At 37.7% G+C, this 24,001-nt stretch overlaps 1 protein-coding gene across 3 annotated transcripts in view; it reads left to right on the top strand.

Moving 5' to 3' along the window:
• The window catches only part of CSRNP3 (cysteine and serine rich nuclear protein 3), a 198,359-nt gene that overhangs the window by 158,224 nt on the left and 16,134 nt on the right, over nt 1-24,001 (top strand). For all 3 annotated transcript variants that reach the window (XM_036023371.1, XM_036023373.1, XM_036023372.1), the window contains one exon: nt 13,482-13,741. In XM_036023371.1, coding sequence (XP_035879264.1) covers nt 13,482-13,741 — 260 coding nt within the window. The remainder of the gene's footprint in view (nt 1-13,481; nt 13,742-24,001) is intronic.

The following is a 24,001-nucleotide window of genomic DNA, read 5'->3' as shown; positions in this document are numbered from 1 at the left end:
ATGAGAACCACTGTGAACCTCCATTTTCTCCTCCACAAAATCAAGATTAAGATATCCCCCTTAGACTACAATGTTTCTTACAGTTACTTTCTGTCTCGTATTCACAGTTATAGCCCTAGGACTTTGCACAATTCCCAATATGTACGTCACTTATCTGTCAGATATAATATTATGTCAGATACTCAATGCCCAAAATGTACCAAAAATAAATGTAAGAACAAAAAGAGTGAAGTGCAGAATACTGTACATTTAAAGTGCAGAGTAAAGCATTTTAATTGTAAAACCCTTGTCGTATGAGACTAGGCACTCCCGATAAATAGTTAACACCTATCGATCTCTGTATTTCAAGTCCTCTGCTGCTTTATTTAAATGGTTTATGTGAATTCAAATGATATGAGTGATTTATTGATTTATCTATTTCTACTTAACAAACACTTATATACTACTTACTATGCTCTAAGCATTGTTTAATGCTTTATGAGTACTGATTTCTTTAAGCCCTGCCACAACACTCTGTAGTAGGTATTATTACTACAGCCATTTTATGCAGGAGGCATAGAGAAAATAAGTTTTCCAAGGTCTCAAAGCAAGTAAATGGTAGAATCAGGATTTTAACTAAGTGCTTTGGCTCCAGAGTTCATGTTTATAAACTCTATTTCATCACATTTCTAGGAGATTTCAGATAAAGAAACAGGGATTAAGTAACTGACCTGATGTGGCAATGAACCTACTGGTGTGTCATTAGGATTTATAGCCCCAGGCCACAAGCACTCTGGTAATAAAAACAGCAGAGGCTTCCATGGGTTCTTACGCTGCTTCTAAGTGCTTCTAAGAATGAGGCCACTTACTTTCTCTCTTCCTGTTTTAATAATGAAGCTAGACTATCATTGCCACAATTCTAGATTTTGTTTGGGCCCTGGGAGCAGGTACTCATAGACTGTAAGAAGAAAGCAGAAAGAGTATTAGAACATTCCAGAACTAAGAAAGGGAGATGCTATGTTGTCAGGAATAACAGCTTGAGCTATGGACTGACACCAAGTGCATTCAAATCAGGCTGTTCTGTTACCAGCTGTGAGGTGTTGGTAAATTACTTCACCTCCCTAGACCTCGGTTTCATTTTTCAAATTGGTACAGTTCTCCCTAAACAAACTATGATCATATTGATGTGAGGATTCAACAATTAATAGCTATAAAGCATTAAAGAAAGGCCCCTGGAACATAGTAAACATACAAATGAAATTTCACTAATAAAAGCAATACTTTAAAATTATCCACCTCCTGTGTACTAGTAGCTTTCCAAACATTTGTGATCACACCTCTATCACTAAAATTGGCATGCATACCAGTATCCTCATTTTATATATAAATTGTGGAAGTATATTGCTGTGGTAATATATCCCGTGTAGTTTTAAACAAGGCCACAGAAATGATTCACCAAGTCCTAGTTTATCTCTCTCCAATACCCTTGAGCTTCCCTGGACCCCCCAGTCATTGCACTTCCCCTCCCTAAAGAGTTCTTTCCTCACAGGTACTTATGGCCTCCTCCAGTCTTTCTCAGTTCCAGTGACATACTAAAGAAAAAGGGGTACTTCTGCTGAAGGAAAGTAATAACATCCATTACCATCTAAGAACAGTAATAGTCCCTTAACTCTCCCAATATTATTCACACACTCAACATTCTGTGTTATCGCTACTGAACCCTTTATCAAAGGCCAAAGGTCTGGTGGCCAAGGCAAAGTCGACCTTAAATTGATTCAGCTTCTCACTTTTTACCTTTTTTCCAGCTCTAAAATCCAAGAGCGTCTTTGGAGAGTAAATTGGTCTCTATCAAGGGTCAGAGATGAATATTTTGCTTATGTAAGTCCCTTAAGAATCAACTTTAGGGGCACTGAAGACTGTACATGAGAGGGAAGTCCGAGGAACTGGTTAATGGAGATGGCTGTGAGCCAAAACTCAGAATTTGAGTTTGCTCCAGATGATAAAAGAAACAAATCAATCATTGAAGAGTGATGCTCTTAAAGATGCAAGAAGTTGAATTCTGCTTTTGAAAAATACAGTATACTTTTTATTCTGCTTGTGTTTTTCTTTTTTATCCCAAAGAATATATGCCTTAAATGTAGGGGGGAAAGACAAAGAAAACCTTCTCCTTTATACAGTCCAAACCTGGAATTACTTTGGCTTTGAAAAAAATATTTTTTATAACAAATAGCCCATATATCATATGAGTAGCATAGAAAAGGCAAACATAGATCCTTTGGGACTGTTTCTATGTGTCCAGGATGTACCTTAGGAGAAAAATATACATATATCACAGATGCCATAGATAAGCTATTGCTGATACCACTCCTTGGAACTGCTAAAATCACTCCACAGGTCTTTAGATTGATTTTTGGTTTTGGGCAACATGTTTGCAAAGGGGACTATCCATGCACTATGAAGAGACCTAGAGGAAAAATCCTGCACCTCACAGTAATAAAAATACCTCATTAAGCATTCTGTAAGAACTGTTTTAGTTTGTGGACTCTTTCTGGGAAAAGATTATGTATGTGTTTTTTGAATATAAGCTTACACACACTAAATGATGATTATGGCATCATTTGTTATGATGTCATGGTTATGAAATCATTTTATAAGTATAGTATTTAATAAATTAGGAACCTACCAGTAAATCTCATTCATTTATTAAAGAACTGTGTATTGAATATCTACTCTATGGTATACCATTCTAGGTTTCTGGGATATATGAATGTACAAAATAAATAAAAATTCTGTTGGGACACAGAATTCCCTCATGTCCTCCTGAGGATGCCAGGAATGCACTGACCTGACCCCTCATACCTGAGCCAGTTCTCCACATTGTGTTTGTAGCAAGCAACCTTGAGAGATGAGGTAACGTCTCCTTCTAGGAGAAAAGATAAAAAATAAAACAGGCTTGCTTACTTACTTATTGAAAAACAGTGGTTTCCCACACTCACTATGCCTTCTGCACAGTGCAGACCTACTGTATGTGTAGTATCTGTCTGCACCACCACCCCCCACATCGCCCCAGTAGAATTTGCGGGACGAGAAGTACCGGCAAACACATGATGCTCATGGCAGTTGATATGCTGTGAATAATAAAGCAGTTTGTTCTGACCCAGGAGGCTCATGTCTTTTGCCCCATCCACGAAACGTTAACAGGACAACTTTTTCGCTGTAAGGTAAATTCAGTCCCAGACATGACAGATCTCTGCCCTCATTCAATTTTCATTCCAGCCCACATTGTTTCAGTTCTATCCTGCTTTCAGTGTTCAATAAAAATTTAAAAATCCCCCTTTTTTATTTCTGCATCTTGTCTTGGGAGCTCATCAATTAGGCCTTTTCCTATCACTCATCACCACCCCCACCAAAAGGAGAAGGGTGATCTGTTGTAGAGTGTGCCTGTGTGTTATATTTCATAGGAAATTAATAAACCTTGAGCGGTGTGATTTTATTTTTATAGGACAGTCACTGCTCTAAGGCAAAGAAGACGATTTAAATACTAAGAGACAGAATTATTTTGTAGATCTATTACTAATGGATTGCTAAAGGCAGGAATTTCAGTCATGGTTTTTGCTGTCAGTCTTCACCAATTAGTGATATTTTATCAGCAGGATTTCTGGTACCTGTGTCCCCAAACAACTGCTTGGTTTTTAAAGATGGGTTTACAAGCACATTATTTATGGATTGTATAGAGGTTTATTATGATGCCATCGTTGGTGTGTTATGTTTGATCTTCTGGTATGTAAAACAGAGCATATTTCAAATGGTTTCTAATACAAATTGATGTGTACTCTCTAGCCACGAGGGTGATGTGTTCTCTTCAATACATTTTTTTTTTCATTGAAAATTACCCCAGGAAAATAAAGTGTCTAGAAATTAGGAAAGAAGATATGCTGACCTTGAGGCTTCAGGGGAAGGCTGTCAAATGTCAATGTTTAAAATTAAGGAGAATATATTTAGGATATGTAAATATTTATTTAGTCAATAGTTATATATTCATTCATGGAACTTAGTTAAACTCCTACCAAGTGACTTCTAGGTGCTCATCAGTGTGCCATTTGCTGAGAGTTCCCCAGGGGGTAAGATGCAGTCCGCAACCCCTAGGTTTTACTTGAATGCGGGTGGAGGAGAGACACACACTGATGTTTTCAGTGTCAAGACAGAGATGCTCTGGAAATGTGTAGATAGAGGACTCACCTTATCCTAATGGCTCTATGAAAGGCTTTCTGGAGTTGACATTTGAGCTGAGTCTCAGTTTTATTTTTCTAATAGATATTGGGTAACAGTTCTGTACTAGACATGCTGCATAAGCAATTTCTTTATTCATAGTTTGAAGAAGTATTAAACAGACAATAAAAATTATCATGAAACCTAAGCATATGGTCAATTAAAAATAGGTATGTTTATAGAAAAATCATAGGTAAAAGTGTATCTTTTTGGTTTTTATCATTCACTGAGTAGTCATTGATTTTTAGTGAATAATTCCCAGACTATTCATTGTAACTCTAGCTGCCCCTGTCCCACCTGCTCTCCCAACATCTGCTTTCAGCCCAACTCTGCATCACTGGACACCTTTTTGGAATTTAGAATTTCTAACATATGGAGCCAGGAATACAGCATTGATTAATTTCTTCCTTTTTATATTTTTGAAGGATTTGTATTTTTATTGGACATATATATAGTAAAGGTGTTTTAAGCTTAAGGATAAAAAGAGAAATCAAGCTTCCAGATTTCATCCTTCCTGGCCAAATTCAAAATTTAAGTGTAATATCTTTGACCTGGTCTTGCTCTCCAGGATGATGTGATCTTAGAACAGTTTTATTGCTCTTATTATTGAGGATTTGGTATTTGTTGCCTTTGTCGTTAAGTGATGTTCTGACCTGGATATTATGATATATTAGGCTTGATGGGGCTGTATTGTTGCACCAGATGAAATGTGTGGGAAAGTCATTGAGCAGGTGGAAAGTGCTGTTTAATCCTTCTAACAGGAAAGGCTCCTGGTGGTATTGAGAAAATGTGAAAAGCAGCAAAACCGGTTAGTAGAGCTGAAGAATAGCAAATGTCTCCTTCTGTCATTGTGTGAGACTTTTAATCAAATGGCCTGCCTCATGCAGCTTTATTTTGCATTGAGCTATTCCATGTCCTCCAAATATTTCTCCGATGGTGGTAATGAATTGCATTGCCCTCCCGGTTGTAAGAGCTCGGGTATTCTGCTGAGGAGCCATATGGTTCCCATTTATTTTAATGTGTCTTTGACATCAGGAGAATTGCTGAGACAGCAGAGGAAAGTGCTTATACCTTGGACCGCAGCCAGAACTGTGATTATTTATGTTTAGTAACGACCACCTTTTCCCCCTATAAGTAATGGTATGTTCTTAAGATGATATCTATGTTGAAATTTTAATAAAATGAGAGTATAGGTTTATATATTTTGAAAATAGCTGTTACTTTAGTAGCAGTGAAATGTTTTTTAGCAAGAAGTTTTAGGGTTTAATTGCACATATGAAAGATTAAGGAAACAAGCTGGGAAGTAGGTGGTACTTATTTTCTCACACTTTTTATTTGGTTTAACAGCATCACCAAGATAGTAGTCTGCATATGTAATGCTTTCCATCTGTGATTCTTAAGGCATTTTATAAAGGTAATTACCAGTATCACTGATAATAGTCCTGTGAGGTAGATAAACATAATTCTGAAAATACTAGTGCAGGAACTGAAAAATGCAGATGCTCATTATGATTATCTGTATAATGGATCTTAGCAAGTATTAGAATTCAGATTTTAATTGATTATATTCTTTCACAATTTATCATTTTCCCTGTATCAGGTCAGAACAATATTTTTCTCTAATTCATTAGTACCATGATATGCTTACAACAAAGAAGCATTTTTTAAAGTAAAAAGACAATAAAATATCTCAGTAATTATGTGTGTTCCATATGTAAATGTTAACAGTAACTGTAGAAACCTTAAGGATTCCATGGGAAAGATTAATGTTATCTAAAGAAATGTACATAGTGTGAAAAGTTAAAGACCTGGTAACAGTGATCAAAATTCTGTGAAATGGTTCTTACCAGCAATCATATCAGATGTCTAGATATATGAGTATACATGGAGCAGGCAAACAGTTATCAACTACGAGCCTGCTTTGGGCAGAACTGATTAGAATACAGGGTCTAGATTTAGCAAAATATTTTAATATTACATTGTGTTTCAAAATATTTTGCTCAAGGCTCTTAATGTGTAAGCTTTATTTAAGTGATACGTCACATAAAGACAAAAACTGAGGCAGAAAGAAGACTACATTTCAAACACAGAATTGGAACACCAAAATTCATGATGCCTAGTACTATAAATTTGGATGAAGTGATGAAAAAGGAGAATTAGAATGAAAATCAGTAGATCACTCAGTCATACTATTTTAATCTATAGTTTAATCTAAACTTGTTTTAGTTTAACGACTCACCATCGCCCATGTTAATTGCATGTTCCATGGAAGGCCAGGACCTTCTGCAGTCATATCACATTTCATGGGAACGTCAATTTAGTGTAAGAGGGAGGAGGACTAGTGCTAAGTCAATTAGCACTTGTTACATATTATATGTAAAAGAACATGTTTTCTTTTTTCATTTTTGCTTTTTCAGTTTCTCAATTTCAATTTTATAACATTAAAACATAGTATTTATTCCTTGTGTCCCAATAAGTGTAAAAACAAAATGACTCCCTTTACTCCCCACCTTTTTTCCAAAGATTACTTATAAGAATTAGAAAGTGTAGGGAGCACTTTTCACAAGTAGAAATGTGTGGATGAAAAATAACTAGTTCTGAAAATGGTTACTCTTTATGAGTTAATCATTTTGATTATTTATGACATCAAAGCTGGAGGGTCAAAGTTTACACTTGATTTTTATACGCAGCTTTCTAAATGGACATCAAAATCCTGGGTGGTAAACCTTATTTTTTTTCAAGCTGAGAATTGCAAATAGTTGATTCTGCTATTAATGTCAAATTCAGCTTGCAGTGTGCTGAGCAGCCTGGCTTGGTGCTGTCTGGAGAGATTCAGGAGAGAGCTGTTCCTCCATGCAGCTCTCGCTCGCCAGTGGGTTGTAACCAACAGACGGAACGAATGCCGACGTGACATGCATGTTTATGATCCAAAACAAAGCTTTAGTCATTCAACCTCAATGGTCATCTTTTATATTATTTCTATTCCTGCTAAGGTTTTTTGTTTAAATTCATAGGCATTATTTGTACATTTCTTGATAGAATACTTATTATTTCACACAGTCTTATATGAGAGGGTTTTATTTTTGGTTTTGTTTTTATAAATTAGTGACTTAAACAAAAGGGTCTCATCTTAAATTATTTCATTCAGAAGTTGCAATGCAGGAAAGATGTTATTAGTCTGGACGGCGATGCATCTTGAACATTTTGAACTTAGAATGAAAAATACAGCCAAATGGTTAAACTACCTAATTTTCTCTATGAATTATAAAACTATTCCTTCTCTACAGAAGACCTGGAATCAGATTGGTGACTGGTTCTTATGTATGTTTGTCATATTTTATACGGGATCATCTATTTGCTGCTTTACTATCTAGTAGATAAGTTGGCTGGTTGATTTGAGATAGGGAAGAGTGACGTTTAGAGGCTGAGGAGAGAGATGTGCTACAATTTCAAAAGCATTTAGAGGTATAATTCACACTGTAAGGAACTCGATATAAATGTGGACTTGACACCAGAAGTCTTGCTATGGGTAAGACTTATTTTTCTTTGATCTTTTGTTTTTAATGCTATTTTCACAGTAATAAGGTCAATAGAAGAAGAAAAAAATAGTTCCTGATTTGCTATTTAGTGTATGCTGACATTTCCTTTTGATTACTGACTCTGTCTCAGTACATTTTTGGAACTGCGAAACACGTTAATTCCAAAATATTAGGTATAACATGTCCAGCATTTGGGAGAGTCTCTGTGGTGTGTGATTGTTTGTGTGTGTTTTATACCCTTCATCACTGACTATAAAACAATGGAACCTTTGTAATAGATCACTTTACATTACATACTTTAGGTAATTTGGATTTTGTGCATGGTTGGAAAGCACATATTCCCAATTAGCCTTTATTTTTATTTTGCCTCTCATTCACCCAAGCCCCAAGAGGACCAGTCTTTTGGCATCTCTCCCACTGTGATGACTTACAACTGTCCTAAACGCCTCATTTGAGCAAAACAACAAAAGACACAATTGGGGCAATGATATGCAGGAAACTTGAGGGTGTAAGTCAACAGACAAGGAGGACAATTAAAACAAGGATGAATTGCTTTCAAGAGCAAACTATACTTCATTTTGAAAGGAACCACTACTATGTTTCTGGGTTCTTAGATTTTCGCTCCTTACTTACAGTGAAGATCTGAGACCATGTAGGCAACACCCTCATCAAGAGGAGCAAACCCTGACAATCATGTCAACGTGGATAAAATGTGAGAATATGATGAAAGGAAATTTGAAGAAGTCCCTTGTTAAGATTAAGAATTTCTTAAACATCTTAATAATTTTAACCATTGGAAACTAACTTACTATCTAAGCTATTAGGCTAATATCTAGGTTAAGTATGTCCTGATGAAACTAGATTTTTGGTTTGTAAGCTATACCTAAATACTTCATAAGTCTTATTTGATCTTGGTGTATTCTTCAAAAGGTGAAAAGCAACATGCACACTTTCAGAGCCCCGATTAATTTGGTCAGTATGTTTTAAAAACACAAGTTTTAATAGCCCAGGCTTTACCAAGATGAACAAATTAATTTCAGCAACCGCAGTTTGCTTGTATTAAATTTCTCCCAGATCTCAGTTTGCTTGTACTAAATTTCTCCCAGATAAATAAAAAATAAACTCCAAATATAGATTTAAAAATCATTTGATGTTTTCCTTTTGTGCATAATGCATAGGAGAGAGAAGTGTACTATTGACTTTAGACCCAAATAGTAGAGTTGAGAATATTTTCCATAATTTAGCCCCTGTTTAACATCAGTCTGGATCACAAACTCTCAATTTTGATGTGCCAAAATTAGTGCCAAAATACTTGGCTTTGTTTACTGTTGTCTGCCTTCGCAGTTAATCCAGGGAGCCACTGATAGTTGTGGGCACAAAAAGGAACAGGCCTGCACTGAGGGTAACTGGCGTGCTGTGCCAGCGTGAGATCCAGGGTGGCTGCACTGTGGCAACATCAATGGTCTGGAATCCGGCCCTCAACCTGACAGGCCCAGGTCTACGATGGTCCCTGTACATGCAGAGAAGGCAGTTTTGGATGACATGATACACGCTAACCACATTCACTAATAGCTAAAGTATAAATTTAGAACACATTTGATAATTTTTAGTAAGAAATAAAGTGAATGAGTCAAGTCATCAGTCTTATTGAGTTGAAAGTGTATTCCAATTTATATAAACAGATTGGTCTATGAGTGGAAATGGAACAAAATCAGCTGAATTTTCATAGAGTTTGATGTAAGTCAACTCTGCTACCCTGATATCCCCCTCTCTTCTGTGCGATCAGAATATTCAGAACATTGGAGTCATCAGAACACTGGCTCACCCAGATGGCCCTGGAAACACAATGGTCCCATTTCTAGTATTGGCTTCCATTTTTAATTCCCTTCCATGAACTTGATACATAATTTATGGTACAGATTATTTTAGTTTAATTAAATTCATACCCTGGCATTGTGAGTGAGTCAGTTTCCCAGTTTTCTTTTCCATTCATTTCTAAAGCATTTTTGGGGAGTATAACTTCTACAGATAAACTAATATCAGTTACTCTGTACAATTTATTTTTTAATTCATAAAGATCAACATCATCTCCATAATATATGATCATTTTATGGTAACACCAGTATGCCCTAATGTGGTAACCATGATGGTGTTCCCAAGAGCTGTGTCCTAGGCAGTGTATATAAAGTACCATTGCATTAGACACTTCTGCTTCCGGGAAGGGAGGTGGGTAACTGTGAATGGGATAAAAGAAAAGGGGTCGGAAAGATGCAGACACACAAAAAAATAGTATTGTGCATGAAAACAGACTAATTATTCTTTAGAGCAATGATGAAACACTTTCTCCTCCCACTTTTTTCTTGCTCTTGACCTCACAGTAGTAAACTGAACACTAACTAAACTCTCTAGAGACATAAAGTTGAGTTCAATCGTTCTGCAAAGGGCACAAATTATTAGATAGGTACAATGAGGAAGTTTCAGATTCCCTAAGGCAGATGTGTTGAGTGAATCTGTGTGTTTTTCCCAGGCTTGGAGAACACAGAGTCTTTTTTTATGGCTTCATTTTGTGATGTTAGTCAAATTGGGGCCTGGAGGGAGAAGATAGCCCAGAAAGACTATTCTAGTGTTCCAATTCAATCAGAAGGTGCCTCCTAAGGTTGGTCTTACAGGTTTCAAAGCCTTCCGTCTAAAAATATTTTGTAGACTTTTCAATTATCCTTTTGGCAGTGCTATTTATAATATGCAAATGCTAAAACCAGCATAAGCACAGGCTTGACTTTGCAAACCCTAGTGCGGTAGGAAGCAGAACAAATCCCAGCACAATTTGATAATGTTGGCAACAACAAGAGCCCAGGTGAAGGGCCCTGCTCTGCTATTAGAAAATCCTCTGTAAAACGACTTTTTGAAAAGGATAACCTGCTTTTCAGGAAATGGTGGGGCAATACATTAATGCAGAAGGTTGAAGTGTTCATCTCATAATCTAAAAATATAGGTACAAGATCTAAATAAATTTTTAAGAAGGAAATTTGTCTAGAGTACTGTGAATTGTCTGAGAAGAAATAAGTAATAAAATTGTCAGAGGTGTTTACAATAATTATCTTAAATTAGCACATTAATTTTTTTCTTATCTGTAAATGTATGGCCTTGAAAGATAATGGCTTAAGGACATCATTTTTATGACATCAAGTGCGTAAAGATTGCAGGTTATCACCCCAAACCAGAAAAGCTCTAGCCTACTGTAGGGGTGACAGATGAGGTTGCCAGATTACTTAGACAGATTGTTGAATTTTTCTTTCTATGGTGATCTTTTACATTTTTTACAAATTCTTCTCTTTTTTGAGATGATTTAAACATACAGTTATGAAGCAGATCAGAGCTTTTAAATCAAAGTTGAAAACTCTCGCTGCCGCCAGAAGTACACGTTGCAGTGACCATACGCATAAATATTATAAATGGGAGAATTACGTACACGTTTGAAAGCATTTACTTTCTAGCAATCTCCTTGGGAGAAGTATAACAGTAGAGAGGAGGGGAAGTTGGGAAAGGTAAATTCTTGCCCGAATGTCATATTTCTCTCACTCTGTATTCTTCGGAGTCTGTTCATTCTGTCTGAGCTTCTCATCACTAGAAATGAAAGTTTCATGGTCATGGATCACCATCTGGTTTATTCGCCAGTGTATCCAGTCATCTAGAAAGTGCCTGGCACGTAGTAGGCCCTTGGTCTGTACTTACTGAATAAACAAATCTGTGAAATGAGATCAGCCATAGCAGCCTCTCTGTTGAATTGAATATTTTATGGGGCAGGGTGGGAGAATGAGGAAATAAAACCTTGAGCTCACATAAAAAAAGATTTTTATGTAAAGCCAAAGTGATATGTAGTCTCTTTTTTTAATTGCTTATTCAATCTTACAAGTCAAAATCACCTTCAAAGACAGCAGCAGCTAACATCTCTCAGCTCCGTGCAGTTCCCTTGGAGTGGCTTCGACTCTCTCTGTGACATGATGTTTGAAATCCTAGGCTAGAGAATAAATCCCAACTTCGTCCCTGGTTTTAGGGACGAAGGTTGGCCATGTTGTTTAACCTTTGGTCACTTGGTTTCCTCAAAGTGGAGACATGGGTAGTAGCAACCGAAGGAGTAATATGGATAAAATTAGATAACTTGTGTGAAGTTCTTTGCATAATGCAGAGCTTGGAAAGTACTCCATAAATGTTAGTTTATATTATTTTTTGCCATCCAAGGATTTCTTCTCAGTTCATTGTTTCTTCTTGTTTGTTTTTCTATTTGAGCATGTGTATTATTTTCCTAGGGCTGCTGTAACAATATGCCACCAACCTAGTAGCTTAGAACAACAGAATGTCTTGCCTCACAATTCTGAAGACTAGAAGATCGAAGTCAAGATTGGCTGGGCTGTACTTCCTTTGAAAGTTGTAAGGGAAGAACCTGTCCTGGCCGTTTCTAGTTTCTGGTAGCCCCAGACATTCCTTGGCGTTGGCAGCATAATCCACATGTCTGTACAGCCTCACACAGGCCCCTCCCTTGCTATCTACATCATCCTGCTGTGCACATCTGTGTCCAAGGTTCCCTTTGTACCTGGACACCGGCGTATTAGATTAAGACCCACCCTAAAGAACTCGCTTTAACTTGATTACCTCTGTAAAGACCATATTCCCCAGTAAGGTTACATTCTGGGATGCTGAGGGTGAGAACTTCAACATATTTTGGGGGTAGGTGAGCACAATTCGGCCATAACAGGATGATTCTATATACTTCTCTTCAATTCATTGTATCTTTCCTTACCTAGTGGAGAAACATCATATAATATAGCACCAGACTGGGCACTTTTAGGTTGAAGATTAGTTTTGCCACTAACTACACTAAAAGAAATCCCTCAAATTTTACAAGCCTAAGTCACTTCACTCTAAAATAAAAGAGCTGATCTAGATGATATCTAGCATGTCTTTCAACTCTGAAAGCCCCTGGTTACAATGTGTAACTTTCTTTCCGTCAACTACAGTGTGTATCTCCATGCTCCATGATGCTCTGTTTATCTTGATGTTCCCATAACTAATCATAAAATATCCCATGGCATTTCCAATGGTCTCAGTGCACACTTGAGGAAAATCCCACTGTTCATTGTACTAGTGAGAGAGATTCATATCAAATAAAAGCTTTTTTAGATTTAGACTGTAAAAAATATCTAAACAGTGCCAGTGAACATTTTTTGTGATTTTTTTTTTTTGCTTTTTGGAGTTTTCTAAAATGTTTCAACAGACACATATTTTATGCCAAGCACCCTCAATATAAAAATAAGATCCAAAATGTGGAGGTTTGTAGTGTGTGTCTTTTCTAATTATAGTATGATACAACTTATTTGAAAACCATGAAACCAAAACGTCAGGGGTTAGGGGAAATGAAAAATCAAATTCTGCTACTGATTCATAGGCTACTGGCAACTTTCCTAAAAGTTTGTTTAGACTACTGCTATTTATAGGACTTAAAAGTCTCCTCCACCACAGCTAGAAAAAGACTTAAGAAAAGGAAGAGAAATCTGTGCTAACTCTGAGATAATGACATTTCTTGTGTCTCCCTGTCAGAAACAATTTGGCAAAGATTCAGGCAGCAGTTTCTAATTCCTCGCCTCATCTAAAAATCACTGCCCTCGGTCTTCACTGTATCGTTTCTTTCTCTTTCAGCTTCCTCCATTCTCAAAAGGGAGAAGCGGCTGAGGACAAAGAATGTGCATTTCAGTTGTGTCACCGTGTACTACTTCACCAGGAGGCAAGGCTTCACGAGTGTGCCCAGCCAAGGGGGCAGCACCCTGGGCATGTCCAGCCGCCACAACAGTGTGCGCCAGTACACTCTCGGCGAATTTGCCAGAGAGCAGGAGAGGCTCCACCGAGAGATGTTACGAGAACACCTCAGGGAGGAAAAGCTGAACTCTTTAAAACTAAAGGTAAACGACATTTGAAACTCACTCTTGGCAAAACCCCACCTCCTTTCTTCAGTTTGGTTGTGTTAACCATTTTCATACTTATATTCACAAGCCAAACTGGGTGTTTTACACAACAGACTGCCTGCTGAGGCTTTTTTTTTTAAGCAAAAACAGTATAGTGTCTTTGAAAGCAATGTGGAAAATTTACCTAATGTTGTTTATTCATAATTCACTCTATAATATGCATTATTGAGCAATACTAGGTTGTAGACATACTTGGGCTAGGGCAAACTGGTATCAAAATAGACATGATCCCTTTTCTCCGAGAACTTACATATTAATAGGAAAGAAAAATATTAATCATGTACACAAAGTAAGATCACAGCTTCATTAAGTAATATGAAGGAGAGCTGCAAAGTGCCATGAAAGTGTATAAAGGAATTGATGTGATCCGAAGGTCAAAGAAGGTTTCCTCAAGGGAATGGCAACTGACCCGAAACCTGAGCAGAGGACTAGGCGGTGAGGGTTGGCAAGGTTGGCTCAGGCATCAGGAAGGCCGGGAGCGGCTTTGTGGAAGGAGGAAGTGCTGTGAGCACACGGAGGCCGGTGTGGCTGGGGCTAAGGCAGAAAGATTGGAGTGACATGAAGGAGTTGGGATAGGGTTTCATAGATCATGTTAAAGCATTTCTTTTCTCTCTTCTTCCTAAGACCATCAGAAATAATTCAAGAGTTTTCAGCATGGGGTGGATGGTGGGATAATGGGGTCTGGTTTGTGCTATGATGTGAGAATATTTTTGGAGTGGAAAGAGCCACGTTGTGGTGGGAGGTGGGGGGTGGCATGTGGAATTAGACCAGGTAAGAAGCTATTGCAGTAGTCCAGGAAAAAGCTAATGGTGAGTTAGATTACACGGATGGTAGGGAAGATGAAAAGGGATGGACAGAGGGAGAAATTTAGGAAGTAAAATCAACAGTCTTTGATGATGTGTGGACTTGGAAGGAAAAAATGATTCCTAAATTTCTGGCTTACAAAAGTGGGTTGTGGATGATTGTACCTTTGTCTATGACAAAGACATGACAGGGAATGCAAGAAGAGGTGAAGCTTGGGGCTGGGAGTTTTTGGGAGGGATAGATGATGAGATACTTTTGGACATACTGATTTTTAGAGGATCTCAAGTTTTTAAAGAGATGTCAGGGAGTTATCCAGGTAGAGATACATATTCTTCTGCCATATTAGAGATTAAGTCGAGAGAAACACAGCTCAGAAAACTTCTTTCATCAACCAAAGGCACTTTTTATATTCACATCGATTCATCAACCTACCAGTTTACAGGAAATTCTCCCCCATCATTATCTAATGACAAAAATCTTTCGAGGTCATCCAGAGTACTTACTATAAAGGGTTACTCTTTACATCGCTGAAGCACCGTAAGCATACCTTTGTTAGCTGTACCTTTAGCCTCCATTGTAAAGTCAATTGGCAGAAGTGTCATGTGTGTTTCAAAACACCCTGTTTTCATGCATTTTGCAATTTATGTATGTGCCTTGCTCCCAGTTGCAGAAGAAGTCAGTTATTTAAATTAAACTGGACACAATCAACCGAGAGCATGTTTCACATTTCCTTTGGAGGCATTTTTGACATATTTCCTTGAAATTCCCTTAAGATTTTTTGGTAGCAATCCATTGCTGTTGTTGTTGTTGTTCATGATTGCCTTGCCTATAGCTTAATTTAATAATAATTTTCAGATTTGCTTCTGAAACCTACCCACTGCCTTTCTGATGCACTGCAAACCAACAACACCCCTACCCAAAGAGAGAAGTCATTCTTCAAACTTGAATACTGGAGGAAAAATAGTAATCACTGACATTCATTCAGTGATTTTTATTTGCCAGGCATTTCATAAGCATTATTTAATTTTATCCTAACAAAGACCTGGTAGAGTAGGTAAATTATGTGACTGTGTGTACAACTAAAGATAAAGAAGCATAGACATATTATATAGCTGACTCACTAACAGAAAACTGGTTGTATTATCTCATTACTTCCTCTTCTAAAATTAATTGATGATCCCCTATAGACACTGGGAAAGACAATCTGTGTACCTATAGGGAGTTGTCCCTATCTGAGGTTGAGTACTGTGTGCAGTAGTTTTTAACAGCTGGGGAACTATAATTCTATCTGAAAACCAGAAGATTTAATATGGTGAACTTTGAAGCACATTTTACATGTGATGAATGTTAGGGGGAGCCACACGATGCAGGGACCTTCCTCCACATCAGGCAGTGATCTATTCTGTTACTATAATTTGTATTCAGCTCCTTCTACACCTTTTTTTAAACAAGCTAAAGAAAAGAAGCAAAAATAGCATTCTATTATTGATCCTTCTTTTTCTTCGTTCTTAGTGTTGCAAGTTGGAGAGGCAGTCATCCCAGTGGGTGTCATGTCTAGGTTTGTCATTGATAGGAGCAGAAGTGAAAATATGCAGCTTTCTCTTTTGGTGAAGATATAAGCAAAAATTATTTGGATAGCATAACTTCTTCCAAATGAATACCAAGCAAGACGATACTGGGATTCTAAGGTGATTAGATCTTAGCCTAACTGTACTGCAAGTATTCAGAAACCTGCGTCACATGAACCTGATAAAAGATCACAGCAACACAGCAATGTGGACCAGTTTCCTGAAAAAAAAAGCCTGAGGAGAATTAATGGAGGAAAACTTGTGTGTGTTTGTGTGTGTGTGTGTGTGTGTGTGTGTAACATATATGTGTGTTATTTACATATACCGGGTCTGTCTGGAAAATGTCTAGTGATTATTAACATAACAAGAACAGTTTGTGTGATGTGGATGTAACCTGCCAGCCAAGGAGAGTGGACTGGAGTGTGCATGTGTGAACAGTGATGACTTCACTGTAGTAATCAGTGGGGGTGGTAGATGCTGTTGAGTGAGCATGTGTACTGTGTGGTCATTACATTCAAAATGACTGAGTGCGTAGAGCAATGAATCTGCATCAAATTTTGCATTAAGCTTGAACATTCCTCTGTGGAAACTATTTAGATGATTCAGAAGGCCACAGCTATGGGCAACTGGTGATTGGCTGCTTCATCATGACAACATGCCTGCTTGTGCATCACGTCTCATGCAGGGTTTTGGCAAAACATCAAATCACCCAGGTGATTCAACCCCACTACAGCCCAGATTTGGCACCCTGTGACTTCTGTCTTTTCCCAAAATTAGAATCACCTTTGAAAGGGAAGAAATTTCAGACCAACCATCAATGAGATTCAGTAAAATATAATGGGGCAGCTGGTGGTGATTCCAACAAAGGATTTTGCAAAGTGTTTTGAACAGTGAAAAAGAGGCTGTGAAAACTGTATGAGGTCCCAAGGTGCCTACTTTGAAGGCGACTGAGGTGGCATTGTCCTCCATACAATGTTTCTTATAGCTTGTATCTTCTTTAATAAATGTCTCTTTTTTCACAATACATTACTGGATACTTTTTGGACAAACTATATATATATATATATATATATATACACACACACACATATACATATATAAATATATATATACCCACTTATATACATATATTATTTTTATTGTATTTTTCCCATTACCATTTATTCCTCCTATGACCTTCTTCACCTTTACCCACTTCCCATCCCTCTGCAGTTTCCACACCGTTGTCCATATCCATGAGTTCTTTCTTTTTTTTCTTTTTTGCTCGATCCCTTATGTTGTGATTCATCTAGTATATTAACGTTTATGGTTTTTGAATATTGATTCTACTCATTTAGATACCCAAAATCTAAAATTAGCTGTCCAAAAATTTCACTCTGATACTTGAAATTTTCATACTTTTAATATGAATAGCCTTTGTTTTGAAATAGAAACCCCTCTGAGTTAAGTAGCAAAATAAACAACTAAATCGATTTTATTATTTTCATTGGGGCAGCAGGAAGGTCAGCAGCACAGAAAGGAGCCCAAAGAGGAAAGCCAGGATCCCTGAAAACACACTTTGCCACTTTGGTTTTGCCGGGAGGAGGTCCCCTATGAGAGGCGATAAAGAGAAGGCAGCAGCATCTGACAAGACAAACCCTTTCCGAAGCCCGCACGATGGAGCCCAGAAAAAACACCACAGGAAATTCCCTGGGCTTGGGGCTGGCGAGTTTCCCTCCTACTTATCTGAGAACCAGCAGCCCAAAAAGAGTGAAGAGAAGTTTCTTTTTCCACTGTGCCTCCATTTCTTTCTAGGGTGTCCTCTGGGTTCCAGACAGAGCACCCAGTATATACAAGGGCACTTCTTCCAGGGGGGCCTTAAAGTGGAAAATTTGTAAAAAGATACATACACACTTCCTGATGTTTCTTTATAATAAATATTTTGAGAACAAATTAAGAATAGAAACTAATTATTCATTGTAAAATTTATTTAGTAAATCATCTCTTAAATTATGAGATAGATAGATTGAGGAAAAAATATATACAATTAGATTTGCAAAACAAACTTATTTTTATTTTGGAGGTTCAAGTGCATCCTTATTGTTGATGATGTTGCTGTTCCAAACATTGTCTAAAAACAATTAATAAAGAAAGTTGATTGAATAAAATGCGTGCTCCTAAAAGAAATAACTACCTTTAGATTCCTAAATTACAGATCACAGTTCTTTTTCTCTGTCAAGCCCATTCAGATCTGTCATACTCTTCACAGCAATCAATGCAGTCATCTTAATACTATACTCTATTCCAAATTAAGTGCTTAGATTTCATCCTCTGCACCACACTGTTGAACAATTACATTACCTTTTATTCACATTTCACACGTATCTGTAAAATGCACTAGGCAGCCATCTGTACATTTCAAAGAGCCTTGACTTTCCAATTGCCTCTGTGTTATATCTTACTGGATTCTACTACCTTCTTCTAGGAAATCTGATTTAGGTTCTCACAGCTTCGACTGGCCCCTCCTTCTCAATGTCTTTTCAACCTTAATTGCTCTTCTCCTTTCTGAAATCAAGGCCACCTTCAATCTGGTATCATTTCCAATGGCTTTCCAGAGTTACACACTCTTCTCAATTTCTTGGTCACGTGTTCCTTGAAGAATACTTGGTTGTTTGCACTCTTTCCTCACAAAAAGAGTTGCCAGATGGTAACTCTACCTTTAATCATCAACCTTTAAAAAGTCTCTATCTAAATCTTCTTTACCCCAAATCTTACATTTATGATTGGGTTTTATTCATTTAGTGACTTATAATGTAGTTCTCCATGTTCACCCCAGCCATGTCCCCTTGTATCCCTTCGACAGTTCTGCAATTTAACTAACCTTAAGGTAAAGATCCTGCATGCCCCAGGAGATGTAAGGGATTAGGGGTTTGTGCGAGATGGTAGACACAGGCTATTATCTCAAACCTATACTTTCCAAATTTTTGGATATGCTTTTTAACTATTTCCCCATCCTACAGTTCTTTACTGAATGGTTTAAAGTCTACTCTCATGATATTTTTTTAACACCACTTGTCCCTACAAACATTCTCTGTTGAACACCATAGAGATTACTGAAGAGCATACTTACTGCCTTTGCTTCATTAATACATCCCCAAAGGGAGGCCCAGTCCAACGCCAAATGGGAAACTAGTATCCCAAGTATTTGCCATGTCATATGCATGACCTATTTTGACCAAGACAGAGAAAATGTGCTTAACCAAAGTGGTGGAGACTGAGAGACGGGCCATCACCCCTGGGCAAATGGAGTATGTTTAAGAACATGTTCTTTCATAATATTTCTGGTATTTTAATTTAAATGGAACAATTAAGCATATATAATAAAATCTTTACATGTTTCATATGCAATAAACATTGATTTTTTTTAGTCTGAAACCAATTCAGCTGATGCTGCTGACTAAAATGTGGGGCGCATCCAGTGGTGTACTAGAGCCAAGTTGCAGAAGGTGCTCACTAAAGTGTATTGGGCACATGACATATCTCCCCAGTGGTAGCTTAAAATCTGCCATGATGGGGTATTATTTACACCATGGGACTTGACAAACACGACAATCAGACCCCCCTTTTTTAAGAGAAACATCCAGCTGTTAAATATTTACTGGCACACTGTTGGATTTATTTGACTTATCAGCCACTGCTAAAGGACGCACTGTTTGTCTAAACCAGAAGGGAAGATAAAGGAATATATGAAAACTTTATGGGTCTTATATGTTGGTATTATTATTCCTTCTGGTGATTTTTGTGGTGATATGTTAGCCACATACTCATGGAAAACTCTGGTTGTTAAAATTCCTATGAGGTGACAAAACAACAAACATTCCCAGTTCATTGAGGCATAATTAAATTGGTTCCAGTTTGCCACTTGCAATTAACAGCTAATGAACTAAAGAATTATATTGTAAGATTTGACTGAGTAACCAAATGATATGAATGTTTTCCTTTTATTTCCCAGAGACCTTAGTGACTAGGTCATCTATCCAACTCATACCATGAAACCAAGAATTCCTTCGATCAAATACATACTTACTTATTTGTCTATCCAGCCACTTAATTGCAATATCTGGAGACTCTGCTTTTTGAGGTAGCCCATTCCATTTGTGCAGTTTTAATTGTTAGAAAGTTGTTCTTTACATGGACCAACCTGCTACCATCTAATTATACCTTTTGGCACTAATTCTGCCCTCTAGGTACATAGAATAAATTTTGTCCCTATTCTTTAGACCTTCAGGGTTCAAAAACAATGTTGAAGCCCTGGCTGGTGTGGCTCAGTAGATTAAGATCAGGCCTGCAAACCAAAAGGTCACCAGTTCAATTCCTAGTCAGGGCATGCCTGGGTTGCGGGCCATACCCCCTGCTGGGGGCATGTGAGAGGCAACCAAATGATGTTTCTCTCGCACATTGATATTTCCCTCTCTTTGTCCCTCCCTTCCTCTCTCTCTAAAATTAAAATAAAAATAAAATCTTTTAAAAAGCAGTGTTGATGGACATGCAAATGTGTTTAACAATAGGTTATAAGGGTTCCACGTGTTTCTGTTCTACAGGATTAAACATCCCTAGGTCTTTTCATTAATCTTCCTAGGGCATGGTTTTCAGACACTTTATTGCCCTGGTTACCCTTCTCTGGTTATAGTGCTGGATATTTGTGTCTATCTCAAAATATGGTACTGGGTCTAGACTCGGTACTCCAGATGGGATCTGTCCATCATATAGGGATGTTCCATTATCCTGCCCCAAGTTGTGGCTGTCCTATGTGTGGATATACACTAAAGTTACTGTAGACTTCAGGAACTTGATTAATTTGTTTGTTCACGTTAAGCTGGTAGTAAATAAAAGAAAGCAAACAAAAAACAAGAAGCCAAACAAAACCCAGATAAGGCAGGTGTGAATTACTATATATGAGTAAATTGAACTTTGTAATCTCTCCAGGGCAAGAATCCTCTTTAATACTGGATATGGTGTATGTACAGCAATCAGTAAAGTTTTTTTTTATTTAAATAAACCTGATCTTGTCACTTGAAGATGCAATCAAATGTGCCTCCTAGGTATTCGTCCAGGACAGGATTTTAAAACTATACCTCCCATTACAAGGCCAAGTTCAAGATATCCTCTCAGAATAGTGATCCTCAGGGCAAAAAGGGAGCTTTGCCTTCACCACCCCCCTCCCAGCCTCCACTGAGACTCATTGCCAGGCCAGGCACTGCTGCTGACAAGTGTGCGTGAGCCACATCCCTCATTCCCACCTCCCTGGCTGTGCCAAAGAGCTCAGCATCACTGTTTTTAGACACATTTTCAACTGTTCAGCTAACTGAAAATCTGTGTATCCATCCATCTCCTCATTATTCATCTCACATTCCTTTGTTCCATGTGCAGGCCATAAGGAATTCTGTCTGAGAATCTCAGGGCTAGATCAGTGGTTCCCAGCTGTGTTCCGTGGGGTCAGGGCTCTATGCACCACACACTCTGCTTTATCTTTTATCTGGCTTTTACATTTCATATTTATATGTTAAGGTTCTACCTGGACTCTGACGTGATATATGGCCATTCTCTGCTGAGCCCAAGCAATATCGTAGTAGTCACTCTTCTCTTTTTCAGGTGTACAGAGACCATCTGTTTAAATAATCTCTTCTAGAATATTATCTGGAATTAGCTCTTTAAAAAATAATTCACTCTCATCATGACTATTTTTTTATTTCTTTCTCCATGACTTGACAGATATTAGACTGAGCTTTTTCACTGCTGCACAACAGATTTCCTGGGTCTAGGGACCCTTACATAAAGCGGTGGAGTGCTCTTTCACGGTCGCATCTCTTCTTCACATGCCATCCTTCCTAACCTATGTATTCACCTGTTACTGGTTTGAAGGCTTTTGTCCTTGATAGGATTATAAAATCAGAATGTGAAGAAGGTAATTCTGCTTTTGGCCTTTATATCTGCTCTTCCATTTAATTTGTCTATCATTTCCTCCTCCCAGTTAATTCCATAATTTACACATATATTTTGTTGTGCTTAACCATGCTACATCATATTTATTAACTGGTCATCTCCCCAGCAGACTGGAGGTACCTTAAATGACAGAGCTGTCATGCATATGTAAACTCTAATACCTAGTATAAAGTGGCTGGCAATATAGCATGGTGATTAGAAGGTCATCTCATACACCAAAAGGTTGTGGGTTCAATCCCCAGTTGGGGTGCATATCTGAAGTGAACCGATCAATGTCTGTCTGTCTGTCTGTCTGTCTCTATCTCTCGTTCTCTCTCCCTCTCCCCACTCACCCTTCCTCTCTCTCTAAAATCAATAAATACATCCTCAGGTGAGGATTTTTTTAAAGAATATTCATTCAAAAATATTTATTAATCAATTACTTTGGGGGTGGCAGTTAACAAGGTGCTGAGGATACAGTGGTGAGCAAAACATATGTGGTCTCTATTCTCATTGTGTTCACATTACAGTGGGAAATATATACATGAATCCAATCACCAAAACTAGTATGTGATTACAAAATTAGGCAACATACTATGCTGACTAAATGCAGGCCAAGGCTTGTGCATAAAAGTCAGCCAAGAAAATTGAGAGGAACACACTAGTTTGACAGTGGGAGCTGTCAGTTGGGCCAGCTTCTTCTGGTGTCTCCTATTAGCAAGGCCATCTCCATGTGCCCACAAATTAAGTAACCAGAAGAAACACTAACTGGTGAGGTGGTCATATCTTCTGCTCACTTCCCGTTTTCTTTTCCCTGAGCTCTTTTTCTCTGTGTCTGAATCATATATTTTTCATTTCAGAATGAGCTGATTCTAAGGGAGCTCGCACTGCTCGTTTTTCTCCTCCCTCGCAGCACTGAGACAGACCCTGGGAGTTGGGCTGCAACATTGTCCTTCCTTGCAAACAGGTGTTCTTGACTCTAAGGGTTTTCACTCCAAACTGGCCTTGCAAAACCTGGTCAGGCTTTGGCATCAAATAGTCCTGATTCTCAGTACAACCACTGATTGGCTATGTAGCTGGATAGACTCTGGCTAACTATCTTCTCAAGACTCCAATTTTCTCATCTATTAAAAAAAGACTTCATAAAATTGTTTGCAAATTAGATAAGGTAGTTTATATAAAGGAGATTTTATTAATAAGAGTACCTTTTTACTGCTAAAAATACATGTTTTTGTTGTGTTTTATTTTTAGCATTTTAGTCCATGTTTTCAGTATTGTTTCTCTCTCATAATCATTTTGCATTATTTTCATTTAATTCACCAAAGATTGCCTTGGATTTAAATTCGTAGTAGAATTTACCCATTGCATGATATGAGAAAAAAAGATTGAAAGTTTGTTTTCATTTGAGCCTCTCTTGTACTTGACCCAGAAGAGTTTCAGAATCACCTTACTGATTCTGACAGTAATGTGTCCCATCCCTCGAGTGTATTTAGATCCACAAAGATTTTATTTTGTTGGCCTTTGGAAACTGCTTACTCATACTTATCAGTGTATGTCAGATAGATTTGGAAAACTAAGATATTTCCATTCTATCTGCTTTTAAAAAGTTGCAGTCTTTTCCTTTGTAGAGTGAGTCTGGACAGATTCACACAGTCCCATGTTAAGTATCATCATTGAACAAAATGAGCACACACACGCACAGAGACAAGAACCCTTGAGATCCTTCCAATACAATATAAATAAATGTACACATATATAGGATAGGTATGTAATACGATAAAGATCATTGAATTCAATCTTGAATTGTTCTTATCACCTGTAAGATGGCTAAGGCAGAGGAACAGAAGAGCTACTCACTGAAGAT

The sequence above is a fragment of the Phyllostomus discolor genome, chromosome 4, assembly GCF_004126475.2.
Source record: "Phyllostomus discolor isolate MPI-MPIP mPhyDis1 chromosome 4, mPhyDis1.pri.v3, whole genome shotgun sequence".
Lineage (NCBI taxonomy): Eukaryota > Metazoa > Chordata > Mammalia > Chiroptera > Phyllostomidae > Phyllostomus > Phyllostomus discolor.
Note: the sequence above shows the minus strand (reverse complement) of the source record. Positions and strands in the feature narration are given on the sequence as shown.